The 13,819-nt window shown below is 28.9% G+C and overlaps 5 protein-coding genes across 11 annotated transcripts; 2 read left to right on the plus strand and 3 right to left on the minus strand.

Moving 5' to 3' along the window:
* Positions 1–79: 79 nt before the first annotated feature.
* Positions 80–2,754, minus strand: LOC126916956 (survival of motor neuron-related-splicing factor 30). Its single transcript, XM_050723306.1, has 5 exons — positions 2,604–2,754; positions 2,259–2,482; positions 1,587–1,736; positions 654–804; positions 80–579 (listed from the first exon to the last, which is right to left on the minus strand). The coding sequence occupies exons 1-5, from the start codon at positions 2,640–2,642 to the stop codon at positions 436–438; spliced, it is 708 nt and encodes a 235-aa protein (XP_050579263.1). The 5' UTR covers positions 2,643–2,754; the 3' UTR covers positions 80–435.
* On the plus strand, positions 2,630–5,500 carry LOC126916957 (peflin). 3 transcript variants are annotated; one of them, XR_007710833.1, is made up of 5 exons: positions 2,630–2,764; positions 3,340–3,514; positions 3,591–3,869; positions 3,979–4,132; positions 5,259–5,500. XR_007710833.1 is itself a non-coding variant. In XM_050723307.1 (4 exons), exons 1-4 carry the CDS (start codon positions 2,708–2,710, stop codon positions 4,068–4,070), a joined length of 603 nt encoding a protein of 200 aa, XP_050579264.1. In that variant the 5' UTR covers positions 2,630–2,707; the 3' UTR covers positions 4,071–4,302. The 3 variants fall into 3 exon arrangements, 2 of the variants coding, with proteins under 2 accessions (XP_050579264.1, XP_050579265.1); XM_050723307.1 differs by lacking the exon at positions 5,259–5,500 and having other exon boundaries at positions 3,979–4,302; XM_050723308.1 differs by lacking the exons at positions 2,630–2,764; positions 5,259–5,500 and adding an exon at positions 2,969–3,128 and having other exon boundaries at positions 3,979–4,302.
* Positions 4,590–5,968, plus strand: LOC126916996 (uncharacterized). Its single transcript, XM_050723381.1, has 4 exons — positions 4,590–4,603; positions 5,259–5,500; positions 5,595–5,723; positions 5,801–5,968. The coding sequence occupies exons 1-4, from the start codon at positions 4,590–4,592 to the stop codon at positions 5,929–5,931; spliced, it is 516 nt and encodes a 171-aa protein (XP_050579338.1). The 3' UTR covers positions 5,932–5,968.
* Positions 5,969–6,219: 251 nt separating this feature from the next.
* On the minus strand, positions 6,220–8,276 carry LOC126916955 (tripartite motif-containing protein 45-like). Of its 3 annotated transcripts, XM_050723304.1 has the most exons (6): positions 8,031–8,275; positions 7,749–7,960; positions 7,261–7,433; positions 6,959–7,182; positions 6,674–6,874; positions 6,220–6,588 (listed from the first exon to the last, which is right to left on the minus strand). In XM_050723304.1, the coding sequence occupies exons 2-6, from the start codon at positions 7,946–7,948 to the stop codon at positions 6,349–6,351; spliced, it is 1,038 nt and encodes a 345-aa protein (XP_050579261.1). In that variant the 5' UTR covers positions 7,949–7,960; positions 8,031–8,275; the 3' UTR covers positions 6,220–6,348. The 3 variants fall into 3 exon arrangements, with proteins under 3 accessions (XP_050579261.1, XP_050579262.1, XP_050579260.1); XM_050723305.1 differs by having other exon boundaries at positions 6,746–6,874; positions 7,749–8,276; XM_050723303.1 differs by having other exon boundaries at positions 7,749–8,275.
* Positions 8,277–8,335: 59 nt separating this feature from the next.
* Positions 8,336–13,344, minus strand: LOC126916953 (dyslexia-associated protein KIAA0319-like protein). Of its 3 annotated transcripts, none has more exons than XM_050723299.1 (15): positions 13,227–13,344; positions 12,823–13,161; positions 12,321–12,733; positions 12,074–12,246; positions 11,608–11,985; positions 11,314–11,539; positions 10,861–11,234; positions 10,669–10,780; positions 10,433–10,581; positions 10,164–10,354; positions 9,990–10,089; positions 9,599–9,919; positions 9,428–9,529; positions 9,164–9,349; positions 8,336–9,089 (listed from the first exon to the last, which is right to left on the minus strand). In XM_050723299.1, the coding sequence occupies exons 3-15, from the start codon at positions 12,725–12,727 to the stop codon at positions 8,941–8,943; spliced, it is 2,868 nt and encodes a 955-aa protein (XP_050579256.1). In that variant the 5' UTR covers positions 12,728–12,733; positions 12,823–13,161; positions 13,227–13,344; the 3' UTR covers positions 8,336–8,940. The 3 variants fall into 3 exon arrangements, with proteins under 3 accessions (XP_050579256.1, XP_050579257.1, XP_050579255.1); XM_050723300.1 differs by having other exon boundaries at positions 8,336–8,879; positions 8,991–9,089; positions 12,823–13,309; XM_050723298.1 differs by having other exon boundaries at positions 12,823–13,309.
* Positions 13,345–13,819: the final 475 nt, after the last annotated feature.

The raw sequence follows: 13,819 nt of genomic DNA on the forward strand, positions 1-13,819 counted from the left end.
TAATAGTTAATCATACAAGTAAAATAATCTTGTTCTGTTAATGGGTTTAATAAAACATTTTGGACATTATTGCATAGTCTGACTTTAAAATATACATTTATTCGTATCCATTACAGGTTACAAACGAGGTCATACCCACATAAATGTATTAATCTAGAAATACATTCGTTCACAACAACCATTCGCTTCATAAAGGTAGAAAATCCAAATACTTCCCGGATTTATTTGAGGTCATTATCCGTTCGTAACATAATGATTACGCACAATCTACAAATACCGCTAAACACTCTCTTCAATTCACACACTCGGAAACATTCTCATAACACAAAACATACAATTGTTCAGTTTCCTCGAAATTTAAATTTATCGGAATAATAACAATAATCAATAGTTCTATCTCACGAATTATTATAAATTGCATATTTACAATAGTATTCATGCTCCTCTTCTCCATTTTTCACCATTACTGAACTTAGTCATTTCTCGACCGCTTACTCCACACGTGCCGATTCCAACTCGACCATTTACATTTTCTGGCGTTGCAAATATACTCTTTTTAATCACACCTTTCTTAGAAGACTGCGTTAAAAAACATAGTATATTAATAATTAATAATTAAGAAATTTGGTAACGATTTGAAAAATGAAAAGTACTTTATTTGTAAATGCTAGCCATTTGTTTTTCTCCATTTCGCGCTCTTCTTCAAGTTCCTTAAATCGCTGAAGTTTCCTCTGTTTCTTTTTTTTTAGATATTCTCTTTGTTTGTTAGGATCTGAACCTGCTACTGCAGCAGCTTGCATTTTTCTGAAAATTAATAAACTTATCATTCGTGAAACCACTAGTGATAAATCTACCATGATGTTTCCATATAACATTTTTGGCTAAAAATAGAAAATATGAATAATGAATTCTGTAATGAATTTTAGCAATATTGATTATTGTAAAATGAATTATATGTAAACAGAATAAGTGGTTACTACTACTTCATGAAATATAAAATCTAATAAATCGTTCCATCTCTATGAGAATAATGATAAAATAGAAATAATTTTAATTCACCTAGAAACTTCTTAATGCAAATTAATGTAAATACAGCTAAAAATTTACTTACAATTACTATATTACATATTATCTTAAACTTCACTGTCATAAAATTCTTTATTACTTTGTCCTAAAAATATTATTATACTCGAATTCAAACTAATATACCATTCAAAATCATGTGTAATAGTATTTGTGTATGTGTGTGTATGTGTATGTAAGAAAAATAAAAAAATATTCCAACAAAAATCTGTTATTTCTTGTTACCTTTTCCTGGATTCCGGCGATGTACACGAACAGTGCGACACCAAAAGACAAATGAACAATAACGGAATTTCAGATCGAAGCAGACCAAACAGTGGAGTGAATATTGTAGCCAATTGGGGATAAAGGAATAAGGAGAAAAATGTACTATTAGTAATCATAATTTCTTGTAAAACTTATCCCACAATGTTCTTAAAAAAAGCTGATATGTGCTCAAAATTGTAAAGGGGAGATCATGTTAATAATGAATAAATAAAGCTAATAAATAATTGCTAACTCACTTAGACTTTTGATCTGCCCAATCTGATGCTGGCCTTTTAGCTACAGATTTTAATTGACTAAGCATTGTGACATCTGTGTTTTTATATTCGTTAAATGTTATGTTGACAACACCATCTTCACTTATTGCATCTATGGTTGCCTCATAATATCTAAAAAAAGTAAATGAAATAATAAAAGATATTGTATATACATTTTCAGATTGGTTTCAAATTTTACCAACATAATCACGATTGTTGTATCTTATTACTACTATAGATTTGTATGCACTTATAAGAAATTTGGAGCAAAAATGCACAGAATGCATATGATACATACAAATATATGAAATACCTAAAGTGTGGTATTTCTTATGATTAAACTACAAATTTTTATATTATTTTATATATTTCAGAATATATTTAAAAGGTAGAACCTTTGTGTAAAATTGTTTTACCTATTAAATATTATAAGAAGCACTATATTTTGGATATTTTATATATTTTTGCACTTTATATGCATTCTGTACAATTCTGTACTTCCAAATTTTCTATAATTGCAGACAAGTCTACAGTATAGTTATGACATTTAATAGGTAAAACAAATTTCTATTTATGTTCCATTCTTTAAATTACATTCATAAAGCCACTGTAGATAACTGCTAATTTATCAAAAAGATATATGCAATTACTTACTTGCCATCCTCGCTCCAGGGTGCCATACATTGATCACCAACCTTCCACTTATTGGCCAAAACTGCAAGTAAAATAGGATCTTTAGCATCCATGCCATTGGCTTGCCTTTTTTCCTGCTGTTGTGATTTAATTAAATCATGTGTCAGCTCTATTACTTCCTCGAGATCAATTTTCAATTTCAGGAGTTCTTCATTGGTAGGATCCGTAGTAAGCGCCGCTTCCACCTAAAACGGTAAAATACAAAATTCATTAAACGTCTAGTGTCGTAAACAAGAAAGGAATCGCCAAAAATGGACTCGCCAACCCATCGTTCTTGTTAGGTTAAACGAAAAACAAAAGCCGTACCTGTTGAAGCTGTAACTTATAATTTTGTAAGTCATCCATGGCGAGATCAACAATATCTTAACAAAGATGAAAATAACGTCCAACAGCTGTTTTTTCCCTTTCTAATGCTCCTGTCAGAAAATCAAGCAAACGCGAACACTACAAACCACCCTACCCTCTATGTATGTATACGATCGTTTTAAATGCAAAACAATTCGTAAGATGGCACTGTCAGTGTTAGCGCTTATAAAAATATAGATATCATTAACATTTTTATAATAAAATGTGAAATAAAATATATTCTTTCTTTCGTGAAGTATAAATGAGGAAGTAACATTTCGTACAATTGAAAAATTAAGTACACATTAAATTTCTAATTGTATGAATGACTAATTAACTATATATGCAATATATATACATACATATATGTAATTATTCCATATATGTATTGTGTATCACTTGTGTTGCATTAGTACAACAATTGAATACACGCTGTAATTAATACTATTTGACAGCTGACAGAAAACGTCAATTATGGCCTATCCGGTAATTATCTTCCTGCAATTCAGATAGAGATACTTTATCAATAAATTAAAATACCTTTTATCATTTTAAAATGTAGAATAATGTATTCTGCACGTTTATTATAACTATTTATAAAGCATTACAATATTTATGATAATACTTATGTTATGTTTTGCTTATTCATCACTTGTTTATATTTTATTGTTTCAAAGTGAATGTTATACATTTTTAGAATTCAATGTTTGGAGCAACAAATCCTGAAACACAAGTAAATCCAGAAGTACAGCAGTGGTTTGCTGCTGTTGATAGAGATAACAGTGGAAGAATCACGGCTATAGAATTACAATCTGCTTTAGCAAATGGACAAGGGGGTACATTTTCAGATACTGCTTGCCGACTTATGATAGGTATATTCTTATAATTTAATACTCTAGTCTATCAATAAATTTCAGAATATCTAAAACATTTTTTCTCCATTTATAGGAATGTTTGATAAAGAAAAGAATGGTACAATAGATTTGTATGAGTTTCATGCTCTTTATAATTATATTAATGCATGGTTAAGTGTTTTTCGTAGTTTTGATCATGATAATTCTGGAAGTATACAAGAAAGTGAATTAAGTGCAGCATTAACACGGATGGGATATAGATTAAGTCCAGAGTTTATATCATTTCTTATAAAGAAAAGTGATCCTAAGGGTCATTCTAGTATCACAGTTGATCAATTTATTGTGTTATGTGTACAAATTCAAAAATTTACAGGTAAATATATACATATAACAAATAAAAATATGTTAAAATCTAAAAATAATAAAAATATTGAAAAGTATAAATTGTATGAATAAACTTCATTTTTAACTACTTTTTACAGATGCTTTCCGAGTAAGGGATACTGAGCAAGCAGGGGTAATCAATATTGGATTTGAAGATTTTCTAGGTGTTGCACTTGATTGTACTATATAACAGTTCTTCTTTTTAACAATAGTTGAATTACATTTAATACAATTGATTCCAAAATTAATATTGTAAGTTATGATCTCTTTAATAACAGACACAGCTACAATTTTTCTAGCTTACAATTATTTTACAATAATTGCATACAAATATAATAAAACAGTATATTTTAACATGCTTGGATGTTTAATGTGGATTCAATAAAATAGGAAGAAAAATAATTAAAAATTTTGGAAATTAATTGTAAGATTATAATTATTTTATGAATTTGCGTTTTATTTAACTTTCATTTCATGTATGTAAATAAATTAACAAAAATTATGTTTAATAAGTGGCATTACTATAATATTAATGTAATATGTATATTTTATTGATTAGAACAAAAAATTGTTAATTTATTTTGTATTATATTACTCATATTTGCTTATATTTAGTACAACTTTTTTTGATAGTAAGTTTTGGTTTGCAAAAATTATATATATATAGTTGCCATTGTTTTATTGGTTTAAGTTTAAACTGGTTTAAGCAATGGCAGCTAAAATGTATTATTGCGTGTTTATACGTTTCTTGTGAAAAGCCTACTTATATTTTTGAATGTATATGAAATAATGCATCGAATTATGTGATAATTCATATATGTAGATATGAAAAAATTAATATTTTATTTCAAATAATCGTGGCTCCAATATATTTTTCGAAAAATGTTTCTCTAACCTAACATCAAAAGGATGAATACATTAAGTATCTTTTAAAAGGCTATATGCAACAATAATAAATATGAATTTGTTTCAATGCCCACATGTATAACTACGTATATTACAAAACGTTATAATAATGTAAATTAAAATTGAAAATAATTATAACATTGTTTATGGAAATAATAGTATACAATTAAAGACTATATAATTAGGTAAGAAGATAATTATAAAATTTATTAAAATATATTTTATTAAAGAAACATACTTAAACCTCAAATGACAGTAAAACACAAAATTATTAATGGTACATTATTTTAAGTAAATAAAGAATCTTGTCGAATGTACATCACATGACAATTATATAATCTTTGTAACACAAATAATGAAGATCCTATTTATAATATAATATTATTGTTCATATTAAAAAATTTAAGATAATACTGTTTATATTCACATTTAATTTAGAATATAAGTAATGATAATTATCTAATTTAATCAGATGTTTCAATGAGGCTTTGTACGATGGATCGAACCTCAAGAATTATGATACAACATCACATTCTAAACAGGCACAGGAAAGAATTCAAGAATTCAATAGATTAAAACGAGCTAGACAACTTCTTGATGCTATTTCTCTTACAAATGAATTACTTGCAGATGGTTCAAATGTAGAAATATTGAGTCTTGCTAATACAATAATAACAAGATTTAAAGTCTTGGGTGTATCTAACATATCATTAGGTAAAGAATATATTCATATAAACATCATGATCTTCTGTTATATATATATATATATATTTTTTTTTTTTTTTTTAATAAATACAAATTTTTACAGAAAATTCCAGTCAAAATACAAGGACGTCTATATTCAAACCTCTTCATACTGGTATTTATCACTGTTGTACTTTCTGTTCAAGTGGGGGTAAGAAAGAAGCCACTTGTGGCTGTGGAGGAATTATACCTGGTAATATATAAATTCTCTAAATAATTGTATTATACACCATTATTTATTACAGTATAGAATATATCATGTAATTAAAGGTGGATATAAAGGTTGTGGCCATGGTCATATTGGACATCCTGGGGTATATCATTGGTCTTGCTGTGGATCAATATTACGTTATGGATGTTGCCTCTCTTTTCAAAAAAGTATACATCAACTGCTGTTTTAATGGTAGTGGTTTGAAATAAATTTTATTTTTTCACGAATATGTTTTATTTCTTTTACAAATATAAACATTTATTATATACAGATAATAGGATAAAATTATATAATGGAATGTTTTATTTTTTTTAATTATTTGTATAGTAACAATTATTTTTTATCACAGTTTTTTGTATCCTATAGCAATGCATAAGTTTTTACCTCAAATGACAGTCACAAGATATTCTTAATTGAATCTTAAGATCTATAGTAATAATCATCACATGACAATTCAGATGCATGTATGTAAGTAATATATGTGTGTATATTTACTTACATATGTTTCTCTTATAATATACCTTCTGTCTTAGCATATCCCTAATTCTTTTTTTATGTGTGTATATATATTTCTTATAATTGTAATATTATCTGACAAATAATTGATTTAAAAAATTGTCAGTTTAACATACCTATAATCAACTGAAATGCAAGTATCCTTTATTTCCTCAAAAGAGCTATTTAAAAATGCATCCCGATCGTACTGCGTTAGGAGCATGTTTAAAACCATTTTTGCTCTTTGCAACATTTTCGTTAAATATAAAATAACTCGTTTTGCAACTCCAACAGCATTTTCACTTGCATGACCTCTGTGTTGACTACTCCACATACATTCTTTACAGGTTACCTAAAAAATATCTTATATACATAAAAAATACTATTTGTTAAATAGAAAAATGTTATACATATAATTAAAATAGCAAATTATGAACCTGTTGACAAGCAATACAATAAAAACGCAAAGCATGTGTAGGATGTTGCTGACAAAGTGCAGTACGTCGTACTTTTGTAGCTTCCATTAGCGGTCTTATCGAATGTTTTAATGGTTTTAATTCCATTGTGATTTGTTGTTGATGTTTCATACCACAGTCTAAGCAAAAATTGCGAAGACACGTGGAACACTGAACAACTGCCTTTAAAAATATTAAATATTAAAAGTATAACATTTTTAAATGTCTTTAAGATGTAAATTTATTTTAATTTGACATAATGCTTACAACAACTTCATCTGGGCAAATATCACAAAGTATTTTGTTTGTAAATTTAGAGCGGATAGCACTCATTACCAGACGATACTGAAGAGGATAATGCGGAGGTGGAACTGTTGAATTAGCATTTGGTAATTGAACATCACATAGAGGGCAAATTTCGTAATAATTATTTTGGCTGCTTTCCGATTGATTATTTTGAGTTTTAATACTTTTTGTAAAATTATCAAATGCTGTGAATATAAAAGAGAGCATAATAAGATTTTTGTTTTTGAGAAGGTACATTAAATATTTAACTCTATATCACTTACGTTTACTCATTAATTCTGAAATACATGTTGAACATATAGGATGCAAGCAAGGAAGTAATCTAGGTTCTTGCATGCTTTGACCACATCTAGGACATCGAAAATCTTTTTCTTCCTGCGTATTAAAGGAAGAGAAACTTTCCTTTTGTATATCTCCGTTTATTTGGTCTTTCATGCTAGAAGGTAACTCAAAAAATTGATATACAGAATTTGGTCTATTCGCATTCCATGATAAAGATGGATTGGAGCATTTATCATAGTTGAATGAAAAAAAATCATGTAACTTTTTTATAGTAAAAGATTCTTTTTTTAATTTTTTAATGAACTTGTTTTATTTGTTTCAAAATCTATAGCGTGTATATGACAATGCAAATGTCATTTCTATTTTTAGATTCTTAACAATGAATTAAATTTTTAATGTTTACTAAAATATATAAGAAAAGAATTTGCATTTTATGTCAATGTATATAAAAATTAAAAGTAGCACTTACTGTACGTTTTTAACGAAACGTAATGGCTCCACGTTAACAGTAGAATATCCATCTTCGATTTTATTTTTTCGTTCAAGGAATATACAGTCTTTATTACGAAATTCATTGTTCTTATTTTCATCGTCCATCGATGACTTTTCACTGCAGCAACTCTTTATAGATCGATATTTCGAACAGTTGATAAAATCCATAGACACCATTAAATTGTCACGCTAATTTATTTATTGATATAATTAAAATTACGTAAATTATTTAATCTAAAAAAGATTAAAGAGGACTTACTGATTTATGGAGAAACGTAACATATACAGAAATTCGTCGGTGGATGGTATGAATATCTTTTGCACTACTTCGTGCTTGCCATAGCGTAATGAGTTATAAATAACGTTAAAGCGAACGCATGCGAAACGAAAATGTGGGTGCTTTAGAATACTTTATACTAAATTTAAAATCATTTTATGATTCCTGTTACTTATATTGTTTTATAATTGTAACACGTGCTATAAGAAATAATTACAATTTCTATTTAACATCGAAAACTAATTCGCTTAAAATATATGTTAAGGGAAATTAAATACCACATTAACTATATGGATAATAAATTTTATTATTTATCCATATGCAGTGTAAAAATAAGATCGATGATATACGTATTAAAGAGCAAGTATTACATACAAGAGATATATGAATAAGAAACGATTGTTATATATAAATACTAATTCCAATACTTTCTAAGGCCGTAATCAAATCAAGTTTGATCATTGTGCTATAATACCGCACGCGTATATACGGCGGTACAACTATAATTATATAATAAAAGTTTCAAATATGTGTACACAATACCAATAAATATATGTGTTATTTCGAATAAATCAAACAAGATGCAATAAAGTGAGCGCGTGTATTTCCTTGTCTCTAATCAGTACTTAATTAAGTACATCTAGTTTCGTCAAATTCTTTTCACAAGTGGCAACTTCTGAGAAATCATATCCTTGCTAGATACATACTTAAAATTACAGCCTTGTAACTGACTAGTAATATTTACGGTTTTCTTAATTTTTTTGGCCAAACGTACACAAATGTGCGTCGTTTAACGAAATCTTACATTCTATACATTCCTGAAACAAATTCCTGAAATTATGGCTTACTTAATGCGCGATTCATTAAAACCTTAACAGGTGTGACTATTACTTCATGTTTTCACTCTAGAACCCACTTTAATAAAGCCATTTCGAGATTTACCGTTTCTTACTTGACTACTATTTTTCGCTTTACGATGTTCGAATAAGACATCATCAGAGTCCGTGTCTGATTCAGATAACACCATTTTATGTGTTGAAACTATAAAAATAAACACATAAAGAGTCATGACGTAATATTATTTCTAAATTCATATAAAAGGAAAGATGCCGTACATGTGCTGCTGTCGTCCTCCGGTTCCGGTTGTAGAAGAGAATAACGCGGTGGTTTTTTCTTAGTACCAAGTGAACGTCGTTTACCTGTACATATTCTTTGACACATACAAACAAGACCCCAAATGAGGCCAACCCAACATACGACTAGAGACAATAATGCTATTATTACATAGAGAATACTCCAACCTGAAAAAAAGTATGACTTCAAGTCAGCTTAATTCATTTTCATATTAAAATTTACTTTTCGTATTTATTTTAACATACCACAATTGGAATCGCCATTGCCAAAGTATTTCTGTATTAAATTTTGCATCCAAAATGCTTCACACATACATAATCTTGTTTCTTGATCACATACTCCATGGCCTATTTAAAAACAAATTTCATACAACAAAGTTATTTATAACGTAATGATATTTAATAAAAGATACTTACCTGAACAATTATTTTGACACACAGCAGTATCAATGTTTGCAACAGACAAGTGAAGAATGCCTGAATCTTGTCTTAATTTTTCTTTCAATCGTTTAACTACTTCTGGCCCATACATAGCAACTTTTCCTCCTTTTTTCTCTACATAGAAAATTAAGACAGCTCTGCCTGTATGTGGCTCCGCTCTTAAATTTCGGACAACAATAGATGCTTCATCCCGCAGTAACATTTGTAATTTTAATACCAAAGAATTTTTTTGCGACACTGTTAACAAATTTGCTTCGATATTCAATGTTAATTCAACTAAATGCAATAATTGTGGGTCTATAAAGAATATATATACATTATTTAAAGCTTTATTACAGTATTATTTCTTTCTTTCTGTAATATTTACCGGGTTTTACTATCACGGATACAGTGTCCTCGCTACTAAGACCTTGATCATCTATTACTTTTAATCTAAAAAGGTATCTTCCTGGCACGATATCTGTCAACTATAAATAAAATTTAAAAATACTTCGTTATGAATAAAAAGTTGTCTACTTATGATACTGTTAAATATTATTACCATTAAGATTGGCGATTTATCAGAATTCTGAACTATAGTGCCTATAGCAAGACTAGACGGATCCCTGGACCACATCCATTCACTAATTCTTAGGTCGTCAGTTGATTGAGATCCATTAATAATTAGTGCGCTAATCGGGGCTATAACAACCTGATCTCCACCTGCGTTTGCTTTCGGGGCAGCATTTTTATCTATGTAATAAAGTTAATTTTAATAGTCAAGTAATTACAAATGCTAGTTAATAGAGTGTAGGATAAAATTCTATTTACTTTGTGTAACTTTTACTTTAACGGTGTCCGAATCTTTATTTCCATTATCGTCAATTACAGTTAACTTAAACTCGTAATCACCCTTCGTTAATTTTGTAATATTCGTAACTGATTCATTCACTGCCGAAAATACAGCATTACTAGGTCCACTGTTAAATCAAATTTAATACTGCATTATAATATTACGAGATATAATCAATTAAATATATGAACTTAATGTATAAACTTAAATTTACCTCATTTGCTCCCAATGGTAAGATACAATCTTAATATCATCTTTACTTTTCCGACCATCAAGTACAGTTTTTGTTTCGGGTAACGCTATAGTTATAAGTTCGCCAGCATCAGCTATTTTAAATTATGTAAAATAAAATAATACTTAGATTTTTTCGATAGAAATATAAGAATAATTAAAATCATGTAATTACCTTTCGGCGGTTTATTGGTTGGTGGTTTCACAAACACATGAACCTCAGCTGTAGAAAATTGTTCTGAATCGTCTGTTACTTTTAGCACAAACGTATACATTCCTTCCTCCAAATTAGACAGTTGTAAATACGGCGTTCTTGTATTCTGCATATCTACTGCCTTGTTTTGATCCGAAGGACTTTTTGTCCATTCCCAACTTGCTATTCCATGATCATCTGTACTTAAGTTACCATTGAGTGTCAATGTGTTCTGAGGTAAATATATAATAATGTCTTGACCAGCATTAGCACTAGGAGGATAATCAATTATTTTCAAAACTGTTATATTAGCACTTGTAGAATTAGTGATATGATTGGAATCTTCTACTGTCAACCTAAAAAAATAAAAGATTTGAAATATTAAACAATTATTAAATTTTTTATAAATAAACAATTTATAATATCAATACTGACTTAAAAGTATAGTTGCCGGGGATAAGATTATCTAATTGTAAAGTAGGTGTATCGATTAGATTAGGATGATATCCAATAGGACCTCGTTGCAATTCCCAATGATAAGAAATAACACGATCGTCATCTTTACTCGACGAACCATCTAATACAGCTCCCGTATTCGGTAATTTTACAACCTGCGACGCGGGTGAAATTATAGCAACTGGTGCTTGATTTATTCTCTTGGCTGCAAATAATATTAAATCAATAAATTATAATAACCAAAGGAAATATAAGCATAATAAGAAAACTTACGTGGTAAAACGCTAACATTTGCATATGTTTCTCCATAAGTATTTGGACCATTTACTGTTACTTTAAAAGTATATAAACCCTCAGATAAATTACTTAATTTAACAGTCATACAGTTCTGATCAGACATTGTGCCAGTATGGCCATCTGGTTGACTTAGAAGACTCCAAGCGTAATTGTAATGTTCATTTCCTTGTTCTGCTGGCACAGTATATGCAGATAATGTTACTTCATTCTCTGGTAAGCGTACTTCTTTTGAAACTGCAGAAACCAGCAGTCGTTTTACTGGTGGCTTCATAGATGTTCCAGAATCTTTTATACTTTGTGGTTTTCCTTGAGGTGTTACACCAAGTTCTATGTCTTCCACCAAAGTGCAAATTCCTAGCACAATTAATACGAATTAAAAAATTCTCAATAAATTAAAACATATTGAATATCTTTCTAATGACCGCTTAAATGATATAATTACCTGCACTATTGTGCTTAAATCCAGTAGAACATTGACAAATTCCAATATCAGACTTATCCCCAGACTTAACACAGATTTCATGCTCTAAACAATTCGTTTGAGTGATGCAACTTATCCCATTTGACCCACCAAAAAGAATATGATCTCCTTCTGTACCATCCATGAGAAACCCTCTAGAAATCAATTAAAATAATTATTAATTAAACGAAGTTATAATAAAATATTATATATAAAATTGAAATCTTACCCAGTGTCATCATTTATTTGATCCAACAAATCACTCCACATCTCATCTTCTTCTACAGGTTTAACTAGAACCATGCTTGGAGGATTTTCATTTGCCAAATCCTTCCTATATAAAGGTATACATAATTTGGAACTTTTACATTGCACATGATAGCAGGTACCATTATGCATAAGTGCCACATTGCATGTAGTTTCGGTGCAGCATGCTGCGACACAGTGTTTCATGGTATTTAAAGGCTGGGTAGTATATATTCCACTAGATAGATTTCCACGAGGTGTGTAACTTGTAAAAGCTCTCGGATATAAACCTGGGCATAGCATTTGCCATTTTGTGTCCCTATCTGGATAATCACCAATGCAATTTCCAAATAGCAATAAATATAATCCTAAATAAAGGATCTTAAACATCTTCAACTACAAAAAAATTCTAATATAAAATATCTTATTTGAAATCTTATTGTAAAATTATTTATGTTAATTTTTACATAAAGAAAATATTTTACCTTCTTATTCGTATACTTCAAAATTATCAATGAAAGTTGGTATGATCGAAATAATTTTTCAGGTTATTCTACGATACATCTGTCACTTTAAGGATTGCTTTACTATCTAATACTGGTCGCAGACTGTCGAGAGATTGAGTAGTATTATGTTCCGCTGGTATTAATTCCAACTTGAGTATAGACATATATGGCCCAGGCTTATCATATATTAACAGCATGTTATTATCAGCACCAGCAGCTAATCAACTATAGGGGAATTTATCATATTTCCTGTTACACCGGAATAAGGAAAGGTCAAGTGAAGAAAACCGACGTTTCACCTAATAGCACGTTGTCAGTCTAAAATGTATATTATTGTTAATTAACATAATGAACTTATCATATTCATCAAAATAAACCATTACCAAAAGTACTTTGCACGTTATTATCCTTTGACAATTCACATGCTGTAACACCTGTGCTTAACAGAAATGTTTTGCAGAGGTCGACACCAGTAAAAATAATAATTGACAGACAAATTAACTCTGGAATAATTTACGAAATTATACATATATCGCGTATTCGTTATATTATTTTTTGTTACATTTATCGATGTACGTGTTTCATCGTTCATTTTATTGAAAAACGGCGCTCCATGTTATCTATATTGATTATGTAAATGAGCGGCTTGCGAGTCTTATTGTCTGGCTTATTGAATAATAATTAGATGTCAGAATAAAAATTTTTAGGAAAAGTTTCTGTAAAAAAATATCACTTCACATTAGTAATTAAACTTAATTTCAACAGAATATATTTTTTAATTTAAGGTTTATAAAATTACTATTTATATAGCGTAATATTGAAATTAATATTAAATTATTGCTCAAAGTCGACAAGATGCTATACATAGGTTGTAATACATGTAATAACGTATATATATAATAATATGTATATGTAACAGTTGTAATAAGTTCATTTATGTTTTCTTTAAAAAGTTAGTTTAAGTTGGACTAACACT

Source organism: Bombus affinis, chromosome 5 (genome assembly GCF_024516045.1).
Source record: "Bombus affinis isolate iyBomAffi1 chromosome 5, iyBomAffi1.2, whole genome shotgun sequence".
In the NCBI taxonomy this organism is placed as follows: Eukaryota; Metazoa; Arthropoda; class Insecta; order Hymenoptera; family Apidae; genus Bombus; species Bombus affinis.

Excerpts from the sequence above, each read along its gene's own strand:
- LOC126916956 (XM_050723306.1), bottom strand. The coding sequence starts at position 2,642 with ATGGATGACTTACAAAATTATAAGTTACAGCTTCAACAG. Across the intron at positions 805-1,586 it reads TGGGCAGATCAAAAGTCTAA|AAAAATGCAAGCTGCTGCAG; the intron begins GTGAGTTAGCAA and ends ATTAATTTTCAG. Across the intron at positions 580-653 it reads GGCTAGCATTTACAAATAAA|TCTTCTAAGAAAGGTGTGAT; the intron begins GTACTTTTCATT and ends TTTTTAACGCAG.
- LOC126916957 (XM_050723307.1), top strand. The coding sequence starts at position 2,708 with ATGCTCCTGTCAGAAAATCAAGCAAACGCGAACACTACAAACCACCCT. Across the intron at positions 2,765-3,339 it reads CAAACCACCCTACCCTCTAT|AATTCAATGTTTGGAGCAAC; the intron begins GTATGTATACGA and ends ATACATTTTTAG. Across the intron at positions 3,515-3,590 it reads TGCTTGCCGACTTATGATAG|GAATGTTTGATAAAGAAAAG; the intron begins GTATATTCTTAT and ends CTCCATTTATAG.
- LOC126916996 (XM_050723381.1), top strand. Across the intron at positions 5,501-5,594 it reads TGTATCTAACATATCATTAG|AAAATTCCAGTCAAAATACA; the intron begins GTAAAGAATATA and ends AAATTTTTACAG. Across the intron at positions 5,724-5,800 it reads CTGTGGAGGAATTATACCTG|GTGGATATAAAGGTTGTGGC; the intron begins GTAATATATAAA and ends ATGTAATTAAAG.
- LOC126916955 (XM_050723304.1), bottom strand. The coding sequence starts at position 7,948 with ATGGTGTCTATGGATTTTATCAACTGTTCGAAATATCGATCTATAAAG. Across the intron at positions 6,875-6,958 it reads TTTGCCCAGATGAAGTTGTT|GCAGTTGTTCAGTGTTCCAC; the intron begins GTAAGCATTATG and ends ATATTTTTAAAG. Across the intron at positions 6,589-6,673 it reads ATTGTATTGCTTGTCAACAG|GTAACCTGTAAAGAATGTAT; the intron begins GTTCATAATTTG and ends GATATTTTTTAG.
- LOC126916953 (XM_050723299.1), bottom strand. The coding sequence starts at position 12,727 with ATGTTTAAGATCCTTTATTTAGGATTATATTTATTGCTATTTGGAAAT. Across the intron at positions 11,986-12,073 it reads ATTTAAGCACAATAGTGCAG|GAATTTGCACTTTGGTGGAA; the intron begins GTAATTATATCA and ends TAATTGTGCTAG. Across the intron at positions 9,530-9,598 it reads GTGTCAAAATAATTGTTCAG|GCCATGGAGTATGTGATCAA; the intron begins GTAAGTATCTTT and ends GTTTTTAAATAG.